At 43.8% G+C, this 15222-nt stretch overlaps 2 protein-coding genes across 11 annotated transcripts in view; one reads left to right on the forward strand and one right to left on the reverse strand.

The window, feature by feature from the left end:
* The window catches only part of ESCO1 (establishment of sister chromatid cohesion N-acetyltransferase 1), a 34540-nt gene extending 29892 nt beyond the window's left edge, over positions 1–4648 (forward strand). Inside the window, exons 10-12 of one of the 2 annotated variants that reach the window (XM_063395708.1) lie at positions 133–276; positions 1121–1308; positions 3661–4648. In XM_063395708.1, the coding sequence (XP_063251778.1) occupies positions 133–276; positions 1121–1308; positions 3661–3808 (480 nt within the window). In that variant the 3' untranslated portion in view covers positions 3809–4648. Of the gene's footprint in view, positions 1–132; positions 277–1120; positions 1309–3660 lie in introns of those variants that run through there. The other variant, XR_010080175.1, reaches the window with a different exon arrangement.
* A 498-nt stretch (positions 4649–5146) lies between these two features.
* The window catches only part of GREB1L (GREB1 like retinoic acid receptor coactivator), a 132858-nt gene continuing 122782 nt past the window's right edge, over positions 5147–15222 (reverse strand). For all 9 annotated transcript variants that reach the window (XM_063395635.1, XM_063395676.1, XM_063395669.1 and 6 more), the window contains 4 exons: positions 13870–14011; positions 11195–11395; positions 9340–9478; positions 5147–7876 (listed from right to left, as the gene is read on the reverse strand). In XM_063395635.1, coding sequence (XP_063251705.1) covers positions 7713–7876; positions 9340–9478; positions 11195–11395; positions 13870–14011 — 646 coding nt within the window. In that variant the 3' untranslated portion in view covers positions 5147–7712. The remainder of the gene's footprint in view (positions 7877–9339; positions 9479–11194; positions 11396–13869; positions 14012–15222) is intronic.

The raw sequence follows: 15222 nt of genomic DNA on the forward strand, positions 1-15222 counted from the left end.
TTAACTTCTGGAATAGCCTTCAGTGTTCTACATACCCTAATACATTTCCGCAAATCTGTGATTTTAATGTAAATTTATCAAAATGTCCATTTAGACATGTTTCTTACACAGCATTTAAAATTATTTTGACAGGTTGAAGAAATCAGAGAAATGGTAGACAATGACTTGGGATTTCAGCAAACTCCCCTCATGTGCTACTCTAGAACTAAAACTCTTCTTTTTATTTCTAATGACAAAAAAGTCATTGGCTGCTTAATTGCAGAACACATCCAGTGGGTAAGTGATTGAATTGGAGGGAGATAATCTGTGTCAGTGCTTAATAACTGTTTTTCACAGCAAATTAGTATTCTGTGTATGCCTGTTCCACAGAGGAAGAGACTGGGTGAAATGTAGTTACTCGGTTTTGTGTGGTTGACACTGAGCAGGGACACGTGGATGGTGCCATACTTGGCTCAGACAGATCTCATTATCTGAAAACTTGCTGCAGCTCAGGGGTGGGATTTTTCTTCTGCTGCTGTTAGGCGGCTCTGGCTCTGTGCTCTTGCTTATCAACAAGCAGGTTCAAAGCTGTGACACCTACCCAGCAGGAATCCAACAGGGATGAAAGAGTGCATGCTCTGTATGATTGAGTTGAATCACCACAGGGTCAAACAGCTCCACAGGAAAAAAAAAAGCAGAGGACAGAACTGGAAGGCATGACAAGAAGTCATTGCAGTACTAATCACTGATGCCACATAATCTGTCTGTTCATTCCAAACTGGAGTGTTTTCTGCTGTCTGATACTTGGGAGTATTAGACAACAAGCAAAACAATCCTAGGCAAAGCCAGAGAAATTGATGCAGACACTTTAATATAGATGATAATAAGAATTGGATTATTTGTAGCTGTTATTTTAAGTGAGAAAAATTTTAGAGGGCTTTTTGTTTATTTAATCTTTTATCATCTGCTTGATTTTTGAAACTGTTAGGAGAAATTAAATGAGACATGAAAATGCAGTCTTTTTGGTAAGGCATTTTAGCAGCCAGGTATGTTTAACTATAATAAATTCAACATTAATTATTTTCTTCAGTCATGAGTGATGCTCTTACAAAGTGATGAGTGTTTGTTACATCATCTTCAGGGCTACAGAGTTATAGAAGAGAAGGTTCCAGAAGTGAGTTCCGAAAATGAGAAGGTCATATTTGAGAGGCAGAAAGCGTGGTGCTGTTCCACGTCTCCAGAACCCGCGATCTGTGGCATCAGTCGCATCTGGGTGTTCAGCATGATGCGCAGGAAGAAGATCGCCTCTCGCATGATCGAGTGTCTGAGGTAAGACAGAAACGTCCCTCAGCTCCACGTGCTTTAGACAGAACTCAGTCCGAGACATCGATTGCTTTGTGAGTCTCACGCTTGTATTTCCAAGCTGCTGGGGATACTGGGGATATGGATTTGAGCACAGCTGACAGTTCCAGTATGAGGTGGAGTTCAATAACTAATGTTAGTACTGTACAGTAGTTGGTCTTTCACAGAAATCTTTGAGTGCAATTGTACTGAGTCACCCTGGCAGACTCCCAGGGGGAAATTCCTCCACAGTAATTAAAAGACACAGGACTGTCACTGGTCAAAGTGTGACATTACCCATGGACTGGGACCCAACCATTGGCTCATTGTCCATTCCTTAGGGGTACAGAGAGGGAAGCAATAGAGACCCAGTGCACAAACAATTTGCTATAGTCTGGTGGCTTCCAGCTGCTGTTTGATTTTATATATACTCAGGTTCACTGAGCCTTATGGATATTTCCAATTTCCATGGAGCTTTAGTAGCTAGTGGTGAGTGTATTCCAGCTGAATGCTGAGTGCTGCATCCATAAAAAGGACTCAAACATCTGTGCTATTGTCTAAATAAATGTTAAAAATGTTGAATCTCCAAACCTTAGGTTTCTTTCCAAGAAGTTTAAATGTCAGGTCTGAGTAGTGGCAAGAACTGCCCAAATCTTAGGACTGCTGGGCTGTCAGGTTTGTGCTTCCCTCATCTCCTTGGAGTTTCTAGAACAGGTACTGCTGTCTCTGCCAGTCTTCACCCTCTTGGGTATTTGGAGAGCTCAACAAAGCTGTTCTGCCCTGCACAAATTACCTTGCATGGTTGTTGGAGCAAATCATGATCAGGTTATGTTTTGGCTGACCTATTGACAGTAAATCTGTATTCAGATAAGCATACTAACTTCATGATTTGCTTATGTTTTTGGCAGATTTTTAATAGTGTGTTCTGTAGCTTCCTAGAAACTGTTTTTAAAGCAAAGATTTCTCTCCCAAAGTGATGCTGGAGTTACTACAGCCCTAAAGGATCTTCAGAATCAATTTTGACTGTTACAGTGAGGCTGCACTGCACCTCCCCTTTGTTGTGCTCTTGTGCTTGTTTGGCCTTCCAGTAGCTCAGTGCTGTGTTCACTAAAACGTTTTGTGTTATTCTGGTGCTCCTCTGGTTTGTAGAAAGGTCTGATGAGCTCTAGAGCTGGTGTGGATGAGGGAGCCCAGAAAGTTACAGAAGGCAAAGGAAAGGTGTGAAACTTTCTTTGGGATGGCAGAGTTAGATCTGTTCAGCTGCCAGTGAAACTTCAACCTGAACATTTTCCATAGCAAAAGGTACTTGGAATAAAATGATTTTGGAAACCTGCTAGATCCTGACTTCAAAATGTTGAAGGCATCATAACAGGCTGAGGTCCATTTTGAGACTTCCTGCCCTGTTTCGCTTAGGCTTTCACAGTATACCTTGGAGTCACAGAAGTCCAGTCAGACTGTGTTAACAACCTTGCAGAATCGTCTTCCTGAACACATGAAAAAGAAGAGAATAAAGCTGATAGTAATTAAAAAGGATTTTGTTCCCATTATCTTTTCCTCAGTGTTAATGGAGATGTCCATATGAGCGAAACTCATGCTTTCTCTTCAAGTACATTTATGGTTATTTTATAGAAACTAAAAAAAGGAGGTTTAAAGGGAATTTCTTCTGTTTCTGAGGATAAATATTACCTCCACCTACCTCACTCAGGGTCTTAAAGCCTGAATTCAGGTTTCTAAAATTGCTCACGTTGCCAGCCAGAGAAGTAGGATGGTATCCCTTGACTTCCACTCTTCCTTCAAATAAGACCAAAACATACAGGAAATAATCTTCATGAACAAGTTAAGCAAATTGATTCTTTCTTTCTGTATAATTTATTACATTTAATGTGTATTTAGGAGTTACACCTTGAGATTGCTCCCTTGAGGCCCCTCCATGAGCACTCTAACGTTGTAGCTTTTCTTTTTAACTTTGTAGCTTGTTTTCATTCCTGGTGATTGTAGTCATAGCCCTAGTGGTATCCTTTTGGTTAAAAAATAGTTGGAATGAATTCAAACTTAGTATTTTTAACTGTGAATTTGAAGTCTTGATGCAATTGTTCTGTGCAAACCTTCCTTCTAAAGCATCAGACCCTTACAAAACCCCTCCCAGAGCAAGTGATCCTCCTTGCTCTTTGGAAGGAGATAAATCTCATCAATAGAGCCATCTCCTCCTAACAGAACTTCTTCCTTCTGAATGTCTGTGCCACTTAATTAATGGTTTGTGACCCAATAGCATAAATATTTTTCGTTATTCCCTGAGGTAATTATCTTTTTTCTTTTTTCCTTTTCCCCTCTTCTATACAGGAGCAACTTCATATATGGCTCATACTTAAGCAAGGAGGAAATTGCTTTCTCTGACCCCACTCCTGATGGAAAGCTCTTTGCAACACAGTACTGTGGCACTGGCCAGTTCCTGGTATACAACTTCCTCAATGGACAGCACCAGACTTAACTGCTCTGCAGAAATTCTGTTTTTATTGGAGACTTCTGCCAAACTGCATAGAGTAGGTGCAGACCTTCAGCAGAAGCCAGGGCCATTTTTATTACAGTGAACTCAGGACTGGTAACAACCAAATGGTTGTACTATTTTATTAAAATTGTAAACAATGCAGTAATAGGCTAACTTTGTTTTTTTAAAAGAAAGATATTTTATTAACTTTTACAAAAGTTTGATTGTATTTTATCTAGTTAGTCATGTTTACATGCAGCAGAAAATTGTTCATAGTGGACTGTAAACTAATGCAAAGACTCTAGTCTGGCTGACGAGTACATGCTGAAGTTCTTACTGAGGTGATATACCAGTGCTTCCCAGGGCTGCAGCTCCCACTGCCAGCACGTGTCTGACAGAGTTCCAAGCTGTGCCCAGGGGCATCGAGGCAGGAAGTGTTACAGTGCAGCTGCTGTGGGCAACAACCCCCACAGGCTGCACGGTGCCTTCAGGGGTGCCCCTGTTCCCTGCTCCCTGGCAGCAGCACGGGAATCTTCCTGTGGCCTCTGTCCCCTTCTCCCCCAGATTAGTTTTGGAGTAAAAGGTGGAATGAAAAGCCCCAGGACTGGTGTACTCGTCATTCTTCAAGTATTGTACTGAGTATATACCTTTGTTAGTGGACTTCACTTTGATACTTGTCACTCCTTCATAAATCTCTTCTCTTTCAAAGGGTTTGTATGTTGAAAAACTGCTGTGGCCTTTCTTGATCTGTACATAATGTAGATACATTAAAAATAAAATACTTGATAGCTTTTTTAAAGTTACTGTGGATAATACTAAGTGTGAATAAATCTCTAGTCTATTTCAATACTTTTCTTGGCGGGAAAAACATAACATGCTGAAGATCAGTGCCCCCAGGAGCTCTGGATCAAAACCATCCTCATACAATGCTTATAGTAAGGTGAGCAGGCAGCAGTCTTGAGTAACAGTTTAAAGCCTTAATGGAAGATGGGAAAGATTTAGTTAAGGTTAAATGTAGGGTTTGTTTCAATTCTGGAACCTGTGTGCACTCAGGTTCTACTTGTTTATGGTGTGCTGAGCTAAAGCAAAGACCTTGCACCAACCACTTCCCAAACAATCTCAAGAGTACTGAAAGCTGGAGGTGCAGAACGGTGGTGAAGTCTGGGCTGCAGACGCTGTTTGGTTCCAAGCTGCCATGTGTAATTTTCCAGGGGAGGGTGAGCAGCCTGTAAAGAGCTTTGTCAGAAAAGTGCTGCAGGTGCTCAGGAACTCCAGAAGTGATTCTCTGTGGTGGGCTCAGAAAGCAAGAGCAGGACCCATTAAGAGAGAGGCAGTCTGAAATGGTAACTTAATATATTCAAATTTAATGAAAGCACATTATAAACATACCATAGCCACAACTTCAGACAGTTTCAGTTCATAAACAGTAACATGAGGTAGACTGACTAGTGAAGCTAAATTCACCAAGTTTTTGGTTAAGAAAACTTTACACTAGGAAAGCAGTGTTTTTAACCCTCTCTTCCAAAAGTCACAAAAAGCAATTACATAAGTTAAGCAAAAAGCATCTGCATATGATTCTTTAACTCTTAGTTTACATTCAGTTTTAACCTGTGAATGGACAAGAACATCTACAGGTAAAATAAAACGCTGGCCAGTTTTCATACATTCATAAGAATGGCCTTAAGGGCAAGGCTTAAAACTAAAATGGAATAGCAATAGTGTGCCTGTGTACCAAGGGTCTCCTTGCCAGGAATTCACAGGCAGCCAGTTTAAAGTGTTCCATGGACAGGCCTGCGCTGTCGGGGCTGGTGTAGAGCACGCTGGCCAGAGCGTTACCAAAACTCCTGGCTTCCATAGGGGGCAGCACTAAGGGAATGGGTTTACTATTAGCTGGTAAAGGTGGGCAAATACACTGATTTTCTAAATACACTCTCAGCCTTCGGGATGATTTCACTCTGCTCCACCAGTGGGCTGACAACTCCTAGTAGTCTCAGCACCTGGAATTTTAGTGCAAACATCAAATACATGAACAAAAAAGGAAACCATTTTTGAACATGTAATACCTGACACTTCTCTACACCCTGCTAAGACTGGGGGCTGGCCTTAAGCCCTCTGGCAAAACCAGAGCTACTGGAGTACATTCAGGCATGTAGCAAACGCTTCAAGAATCATCTTTTATATCCCTACTTCTTCCCAGTGTTAAAATAGGTAAGGCAGGTTGTATCTGAAGGAAAACAAAAACTAAATTTGCTGCAATGGGTTGTTCATGTGAAATTTGCTAAATTTACAGCATCAGAAATAATGCTACATCAACACAGACATATGCAAACCATTTTCCTTTGGCCTCTGTCAAATATATTATGTTTATTCATCTGTAAACATCTCTTCATAAGATTAAAAAAAAGTTGCTTAATTAACACTATGCCTTAAAAATGCAGCTTTGGCAGGTCCTGCTGCAATGACTGCAGGTCAGGTATAAAGATGCATTAATTTCATTGCTTTTTGGGGAGTAAATTCTTATTCCTGAATAGCCTTTAAGAACACTGCATTTTTCTTACTGATAAAGGGGCTCACAATTTGCAGAAAGATCATTGCTGGGGGCGTGTGTGTAAACCTCAGTGAGGCAACACGTGCGTAGTGTGAGGGGAGCAGAGCATGCTGCATTCACCCCGACAGCCAAATGCTGCGGCACCGGGTTAATCCTGGAACACCTTCTCAAGGATCAGTGTTGCGGCTGGAAACAGCCGTGTGCGGCTGCTGCAGAGCCAGGATTTACAGAGGATGATGGTGTAGGCGATGTGTTCACACACCTTTGCTTCTGGAGAGTCCCTCCCGAGCAGTCCCAACTCCCTGTGATTTCTCCCCTGCTCCCCCCAGAGCTACTGTAGAACACTTTCCGTTTCTCTTGGGTCCAGCTCGGGCACTGTTACTCTCCTGCACATTTCTTGTTGTGTTGCTTCATATACGGGTACAACTCAGACCTGGTCTCAGCTCTGCAGCCAACTGGAGTTGAGGGTGAAGGAAATGGAGAGTGAGTTGCAGACAGTCCACTTCAAAGGCACCGGATGGACAGGAGAATGCATTTCCATACACAAAGGATGATGGACCACAAGTTTCCAAAGCTCTGAGGACAGTGAGAAACTGAGGGGGATTTGCTGGGAAGTTACTCTGGCCTCTAACTGAAGAGAGAGCAGCTCTGAGAAGCCTTTTGCTTCGGGCCCTGGAGCTGAGGAGCGGGTGCCTACTGGGGCAAAATACCATTGCTAAGGGTGGGTGCACAGTGCCTGCCATGCGTTTGCCCATTTGTTCAGGTTTAAGTAGTAAACTTTGAACACCTGTGGAAATTTTGCCAAAGACAGTTTCAATACGTACACAATTACAAATTTTAAACTAACACTGCACAGAGAACAAGACTATTCCTCGTAATACAAATATCTACTTTATATTGTAGTTTCAAACCCCTGAGTATTCCTGTACCACAGCACAGAGCTGAAGAGATGTGGTGGGCTCTCTTCCACCTATCTTTGATAAATTTCACATGCTAGGGTGCATTTCATGTAACACATTCAAGCTTACAGCTGCAAGAGGAGAGCAGCTTCTTCCCCTAACTCAGCTGAAGATATAAAGGATTCTTCTTTGACGAAACAACATTCTCTTTCCAGATCCTACAGCTTGGTTTAGTGTCGATGGTTGTGAATGATGCGAAAATAACTGGAATCCAGGATCCTTTTAATCATAACTGATGTGGTAATTTTATCCCAAAGAATAAAGCTACTTCAGAATGCGGGGAATCCTTTAGAGCAGTCTAGATAAATATTGGTTGCACTTTGCTCCACAGTGATTGTACTTTTTAAAAAAAAAAAACAAAAGTTATTTTTTTTCTTCGTTGGCGGTGTCTCGGCGAAGCTTATATGTGGCGTCCCGTAAGGAAATAGAGTGGCTCGTCATCACTGCTGTTTGCAGTTTGGAACTCATCCCGAAGTCGGAACTGCCACTCGTCCTCCAGCTCCAGCCGCACTATTGTCTGCCGCAGCGAGCTTCTGTCCTGACATATGACACACAGGGTGGCACCTTCAATTGAAAAGCATGTCAGATTCTCAGTACAGTAACAACCCATTTCCTTCACTGATTTTCCTAAGATACTTTAAAGAAATCTCTGCTGCTAGGGAGGAAAAAAGTAGTATTAGAGGGGTCTATCACGAACTGTCCAGTCCAAGCTCAGCTCAGCACTTGGAGCCTCAGGACAGAAAAGAATGTGTCCATTTGCAGGAAGGCACAGACACGGAGAAGCAAGCATGGGGGTGCTCTGGATCACAGGATGTCACTGCCTGACTGTCAGGCAGTGTTAATATCATCAAGGGCAGCAGGGAGAACATTAACTGGATCTTTAAATTATTACTGATAATTACGCCCAAATAATAAAGCCTACTTTTCTGTTTGTTTCATGGGACATTGGGGTTCGTGGACGGTCAATGATGAAATTCTAAGCCAAACCAGTCCCACAACAGACTTAAGAAAATCTGCTGACTTCCTTAAGTATGAGAGCTGCCCTTGGTAAAGCACTCTAAGAGCCCATACTTTCTTCTGTGGCTTAATAAATTTACAAACTTTGTTCCATCCAGTGTTACATATGGTCATTTAATAAGCAGGAGAACTGGACACCTTCAGGACTGTGTTCTGTGCTCCAGCCCATGCACCTGGCACATGGAAAGGTTTGGTTCAGACACCTCCTCTGCTTGACTAAAGCAGTGCAAGGCTCTTCCTATCAGGCATCCACTGCCTGTTTTGGGAAGAAGCCACCCCTTGCCCAAGAAACAACAAATTGCCCTCTCTGGCTGCATCAGCTCTGGGGACCTGGTGGTGGGCAGCACCATCCCCAGCATCTTTGTGTCTTCCCCCTCTGTCCCTGCCCTGCAGGCCCAAGAGGGCACAGGAGCAAACTTCAAAATGTGGTTCTTGGAACTGGCTAAGGGTCATCCCTGTGGTCCCCCTGCACGCGTGCCATCATCAGCCAGCACGAGAGGGAAACGGCTCAGCTGTGCCACCACAACCGCACTGGAGCTCTGCAATTCAGCATTTCTGAATTCTTCTGGCAATTTGCTAATTGTCAGCATAAAGACAAAAAGAAGGATTTTTATGAGGTTTATCAAGTTCTGGTGGGGCAGACCAAATCATCCTCCAGCTCAGAGCTGTCCTTTTTTACAGAACTGAAGATTTATTTGCTGTGGTAGATATAATATAGACTGATTGCCAGAGCAGCATTTCCCATCCTCATCAGTAACATCTATGCTCACAACTCTCAAATTGTTGACTGCACCATTCACTGCCTGATTTTCACAATCCTTGCTGATGTCACTTCAAAAAAACTTAATTAATGTATCCTTAATTTATCAATGCTTCCCTAATGTTCAATTATCTGCCAACAGGAACACAAGTTTGATACACCCCTCAAAAATCTATTTCTTTTGAAAATAGTGCCAGAACAAACTGTGAAAATAAGGCACCCAGGATGCCCAACAGAGAAGGGAGATTACCTTTGAGAAACCTGAACTGCTTGAGGAGGTCTGCACCGACGAAGGAGTCGCAGAGATAGAGCAGAAGTCCACTGAAGAACACCCCTTCACAGTTGACATTGACCGAGTGTGGGCGAGAGCTAACGTAGCAGATGGCCACCTGAAACACAAGGGGGTTGAAATGCTTTCTGTCTCAGAAATGTCTAAGGATGACTTACGTGGAATGGAATACAGCTCTGATAACCAGCAAGTCAGCTGTGCTCTGATAAAAATCCAACCCAACAAGGCTGCGGTACTGAGCTCACTTTCCCAAAGATGTAACACACAGAACAAATCTCTCAATTCAGATTTGGTCACCGAGTCTGCAACATATTTCAGGGTTCTCTATAATTCAGTTTGATTTTTTTTTCCTCTATGAATTACCTGCCCATAATGACTGTGTAGATTATACAGGCTATTCTAATAAGGATACATTTGTCAAACAAAGCAAGCAATTCCATAAGTAGGGGAAATGCTGATGCTTGTGGTTCCAAGCACTCTCGTGTCTCAGTGCTGTGATGGCTGTTATATGTCAAAGGGTGTCTTCTCTATCTTACCACTGACCTCCATAAAATCTGTCTGAACAACACCCTTGTTGGACACTGGCCCTTCTCCAGACCCAGGTCAGTTCAAACTGATCATTGGGCTGAAAATTCTATTCTACCCACCTACAGACATCTAGAACATATTTTCAAAAATCTAATTTCCTTGGAACCCAGGTTGATACCAAGAAGCATCAAAGGATGAATACCAGGTTTTGTCAAGAATGGCATCACTTTCAGGTTTTTGTTTTGTATGAAATATTATTTCAGACAAGCACACTCAATTCCTTTGCAAATCACAGAATTGTTCAGGTTACGCTCATTGAGATCCCACTGTTACAATGGATCACTGACTCCAACTGTTAACCCAGCACTACGAAGTTCATCACTAAACCACGTTGCCAAGTGCCATATCTACACATCTTTTAATTTCCTCTTGGAATGGTGACCCCACCACTATTCTGGGCAGCCTATTCCAGTGCTTAACAAAGCTTCCCATGTGGAAATTTTTCCCAATATCCAATCTAAACCTCCCCTGGCACAACTTGAGGTTGTTTCCCCTTGTGCCATCATTAGTTCCCTGGCAGAAGAGGCTGACTCCCAACTGGCTACAGACTCCTTTCCGGTGGTTGTAGAGAGTGGCATGTCTCTCCTGAGCCTCCTTTTCTCCAGGCTAAACAACCCCAGCGCCATCAGCTGCTTCTCATCAGACTTGTGCTCCAGATCCTTCACCAGCTCCATTGCCCTTCTCCCATTGCTCCAGCACCTCAATGTCCTTCCTGAATTAGGGGGCCCAAACCTGAACACAGGATTTGAGGTGTGGCCTCCCCAGTGCCAAGGGAATGATCCCCTCCCTAGTCCTGCTGGCCTCGCTATTGCTAATCCAGGCCAGGAAGTCATTGGCCTTCTTGGCCAGTTGGGCACACTCTGGCTCACATTCAGCTGCTGTTGAGCAGCACCCTCGGGTCCTTTTCCTTTGTGCACCTTCCCAGCCACTCTTCCCCAAGCCTGTAGCACTGCACGGAGTTGTTGCACCCAAGTGCAGGACCTGCCACGTCCAGCAATCCCATTAATCCATCACAGACCTCTGGTCTCTACCCACACCAGCCAGCTGAGGGCTTCACCACCAGTTCCTCCAGTGGACTGGTCCTTTAATTCCAGCACCAGAATCTCTTTGAGACCAAAGTCTTCAAATGTTACCCTTGATGCTGAAGAAGGGCATTTCAACACAACAAAGATATTCAGGTAAAGGTTTGCATTTCCTCGTCCCCATCATCCCTGCAAATCTTTTGTACCTCGAGCCCAATGTTCAGGTAGCAGTCAATGGCCAATACCGGGTTCTTGAAGTTGTGAATGGCCTTGGGGAAGAGTTTGTAGGTTGCATGTTGAAGGAATTTCTCCAGGAGGAACTGAGACGGGGCTGCCAACAATGTGTGCTCGCTGTCAGGGGCACAGACGTACTGAAGAGGCATTATTGGTGCCACGCTGTCCGAGACCTGCAGTGAAACCAAGGAGAGCCCCTTTTAACCCACCTACTCTGTGTATTTGCTCTGCAGGAGGTCCTCTAACTGGGGAAGGGATTGCCATGACAGAGCAGGAAGAGAAAGAAGAGGAACAGAAGGATCAAAACTCCCCATTCGATTTTCACACAGCACCAAAGCATAGAAATAAATTAATTGGCTGCTCTGTGTGTCGTGGTTGGGGGGGGAGGTGAATTTTTCCAGGGAGATGTGGGCAGTCCAATCAGTGATCAGCTTCTCTGCTAGCACCTGGATTGGTCACTCAGAAGTTTGGACACGCCTCTGAGGACACAAAGAGTTAAAAGCAGGAGTCTGGGGGGTTCGGCCTCTTTTCAGATCCTGGTTTCAGCAGAGGGACATGTGAGGCCTCCTTCTCCTGCCCGGCCACGAGGCTAGGTGGGGGAGGGGAAACACGTGGTCGGCTCAGGTAAGCCGGAGCCCCCGGGGGGGGGGAGAAGAGAAGAGACAGGACTGGAACTGAGCTGCCCCGTCCAGGATAGAGGGGTGGAAAACTGTGGAAGTGCCTTCTGTGTGTGCTCACCCCCCTCCTCCCCCCCAAACTCCGGGAGAAGGTGCTCAGCCACGTGGGGGTTTGCGGAGCCTGGGAGTGCCTGAGCCTGCAGCACCCTGCTGAGAAGAAACTGTTAACCCTTGCTTGGTAGAAAGAAACTTTTCTTAGACATTGATTCTCATGACTGGTGGTTTTCGGAGAGAGGGCAGCGGCCTGGGACCGAGATGATAAAGCATGATTAGAAAGAACTCGATAGAAGAATGAGAGGAGTAGCCTTGGAGCTAGACTTTTCTTGCATAATGTCAGCCATGGACTGAACTTGAGTCTCTTTTGAACATAAACTGCATTTTTTGGGTGGATGCAGCTGCCCTTGCTTTTGCTACAGTGACTGGCACTTGAAGAGTTAGAGCGAGCAGAGAAGAGAGGGGGAGGGTGAGGTGGTGCCCTCTGCCCTCAGGGCAGACCTGCTCCTGGAACCCCGGCCCCTGGGTGAAAAAGAGAGAGTTCGGCATGCAGCATCCTTAAAAAGCCCTGTATGTAGTTTTGGCCTATGAGACAGCGGTGAGAGCGCTGGACATAGGAAAAAGAGAGTGTCACCTTAGCAGACTTCTCCGGGCGGTGCTATGGGTGACATGGAAACACATAAGGGGTGGACCCGTGTTTTCTGAGGAACAGTCTGTGGTGCGAGAGAGACTCTTCTCTCCCTTGCTGAATTGAAGATTAGTTTGTTTTTGAGTGGTGATTGTTTAATCTAAAACCCAAGAGTTGGTCTTTGAAGAGTGATGGGTAGGGAGGTAGAAACTAGGAGAAGAAATGTTCTAAGAAGTTTTTATTTCTGTCTCTGTATGTGTTTAAGAGTATTTCTGTCCCTGTTCTTATGTAATTAATAAAGTTTTAGTAGGGTTTTTTTTGTTTTCAAGATTTAAGCCTGCTCTGCTCTGTTCCTGATCACATCCCACAGGAGTTGTTAGAGAAAAAACATATATTCATGGGTGCACTAACATCTGGCCAGTGCTAACCCATGACACTGTGCTTGCTACATACTTCTGTGGATATCTGCTTGCCTAAAGAAGAGACATAAAATAGGGAATTCAAACTGTCACAGTGGCGTTCATCCTGCCTTACTCCTGGGCACTATATGAAATTACATACTCCTTGTGTGGGGTCATCCATAAAAAGTGCTTTCTATGGAGTTTTCTCATAGGCCAGTCTGTCACTACAGATTCCACTGCAACCACAAAAAAAGGAAAATCAGAAAGTGATCTTCAAAAACACTCAAACCCAGAGTTTAGTCAGTTAAGTTCTGAAGTATGGGAGGTGGGGTTTTTTTAAAGGGAGAGGGTGTGGGATGTGTTCAAAGCTACCAGAAACACAAATGGTAAGATTCCTAGATTAAAGACAATCCTTTGAAATACACCTCCATTTAAAGCTGGCATAGGTGTAACATACTCTGTATAAAATATTTGGGTTTTTGATTTCCTGGGGGGATTTCAGAAGGTTGCAGTTTTCAGAGCCTTTCCTCAGCCCTCTTCTTGTTAGGAAGTGCAAGGACTGAAAGTCACCACAAATCAGCAAACACCAGAAACTTGTGGCTCTGCTAACATTTTTAAAACTGAATCTGGTACAGCTTGGCTGCCTTGGATCAGAGTCTTCAAATTCTTCCTTCATCAGAGACACCACTGAAAAGCTAGACCAAACTCCTCCCAATCTCAGTACATCTTCTAATAGATTAGGAGGATGTTTTTAGTAATTTGTCAATAGCAAAATGTTTCTCGTTTTCTATTTTTGATGTGGCAACCCTATCATGGATTAAGCCCTGTATGTCAGATGTCAAATAAGCAAAAACTAAATCTAAGGAACTAGAGAAGTCAGTATTTCCTAGGGAAAACAGGTCCTGATTCTACCCCTTAAGTACAATAGAGCACACTGCCAGACTCACCATGATTTTTGGCTTAACAACAAAGTCCTTCTGTCCTCCAACCTGAATATGTTTCTTCATGACACTGAAGTTGTTGAAGCGGCATATGAGGAGGCCACTGCTGTTGGTCCGCAGATTAAAATCCACATCTTCACAGAAATACCTGGACATTAAACACAAGATCACTAAACCAGCTGTGTGGCACGAGCACTCACACACCCCCTGCTGAAATGCACCAGTATGGGCTCAGCAGAGATTTTTGGAGATCATCTGAATGGTGCCACTACAGATTTTCTGCAGAGCTCTGAAGACTCATTCCTCCAATGTGCTCGTGGTCAGGGAAAGGAGCTGCTGGTCACCCTAAACCCAAACTAGTCTTCACTTTTCAGCGTGCTTCTTCCCCACACCAAATCTGGCTTGCACTCTCATGCTCATCACATATTGTGTCAATCATTTCCTCCTCACTCTTAATTTTTTTTAAACTATTTTTATGTTTGGGGTTTTTGTATTTTATATTTTGGACTTGACAGAAGCTCTGCAGTGACCAACCTCCACTTCTGAACAAGCGAGCTGCATATGACATATTTCTCCATAAACTGGAATCAGGGGGAAAGTATGGCTTTAACAAATACTTGGCTATGGGAGAAAAAGCTGCTGGGAAGTAACGTTAGTCCTCCACTATTCATGATGTCATTGTTCACTTCTGTGGGCTGACTCCCACCTCATGATTCAACCTGACACAGAATGTGAAATCAAGAGCTCCTAAAGTCACACCAGCTTGCACTGGCAGGCTACAATTCCTTCCTGAAACACACAGGACCCCCAAAAACAGCAGCAGGAGCCCAAGGTAAGAAGCCCCAGGGCCATTTATGGCCAGCAGAGACAGGGTTTATTTGGAACTCACTGTCTGAGAAGAGGAAGAATTAGGTATTTCTTCAATCTGTGATGAGAGCTGGCAATAAAGGCCCATGATAGGGGTGCTTTATTGTAAATGCTTTAGGATGAAGATAGGTGAGGTAGAGAGGAGAAAGGAAGGAAATAGTAGGAAGTAATTTTTCATCTCTTTTTCTTGCAAACTCAAGTGGCAACAGGGAGGTCAGCTATCTCTGAAGGAAATACAAGGAATCCCTCCTCCAAGGCACCCTGGAGGCTCCCCATTCTTCCTGTAACTGATGCTATTTTGTACTTTTTCATGAACTTTTGGTGTCCCAATTATTTTTTCTGAAGTTTCTTCTTTCCTCATTTTTTCAGTCCTCTGAAGCCCTTCACTGACCCTGATCTGTCTTCCCCAGGTTTTCTTGGCTTATGGCAGGTTTCTTTTTATCCCTTACTCATTCAGATGAAATGTATAACACACTGTGTTTTATTTTTGTG

Source organism: Prinia subflava, chromosome 1 (assembly GCF_021018805.1).
Source record: "Prinia subflava isolate CZ2003 ecotype Zambia chromosome 1, Cam_Psub_1.2, whole genome shotgun sequence".
In the NCBI taxonomy this organism is placed as follows: Eukaryota; Metazoa; Chordata; class Aves; order Passeriformes; family Cisticolidae; genus Prinia; species Prinia subflava.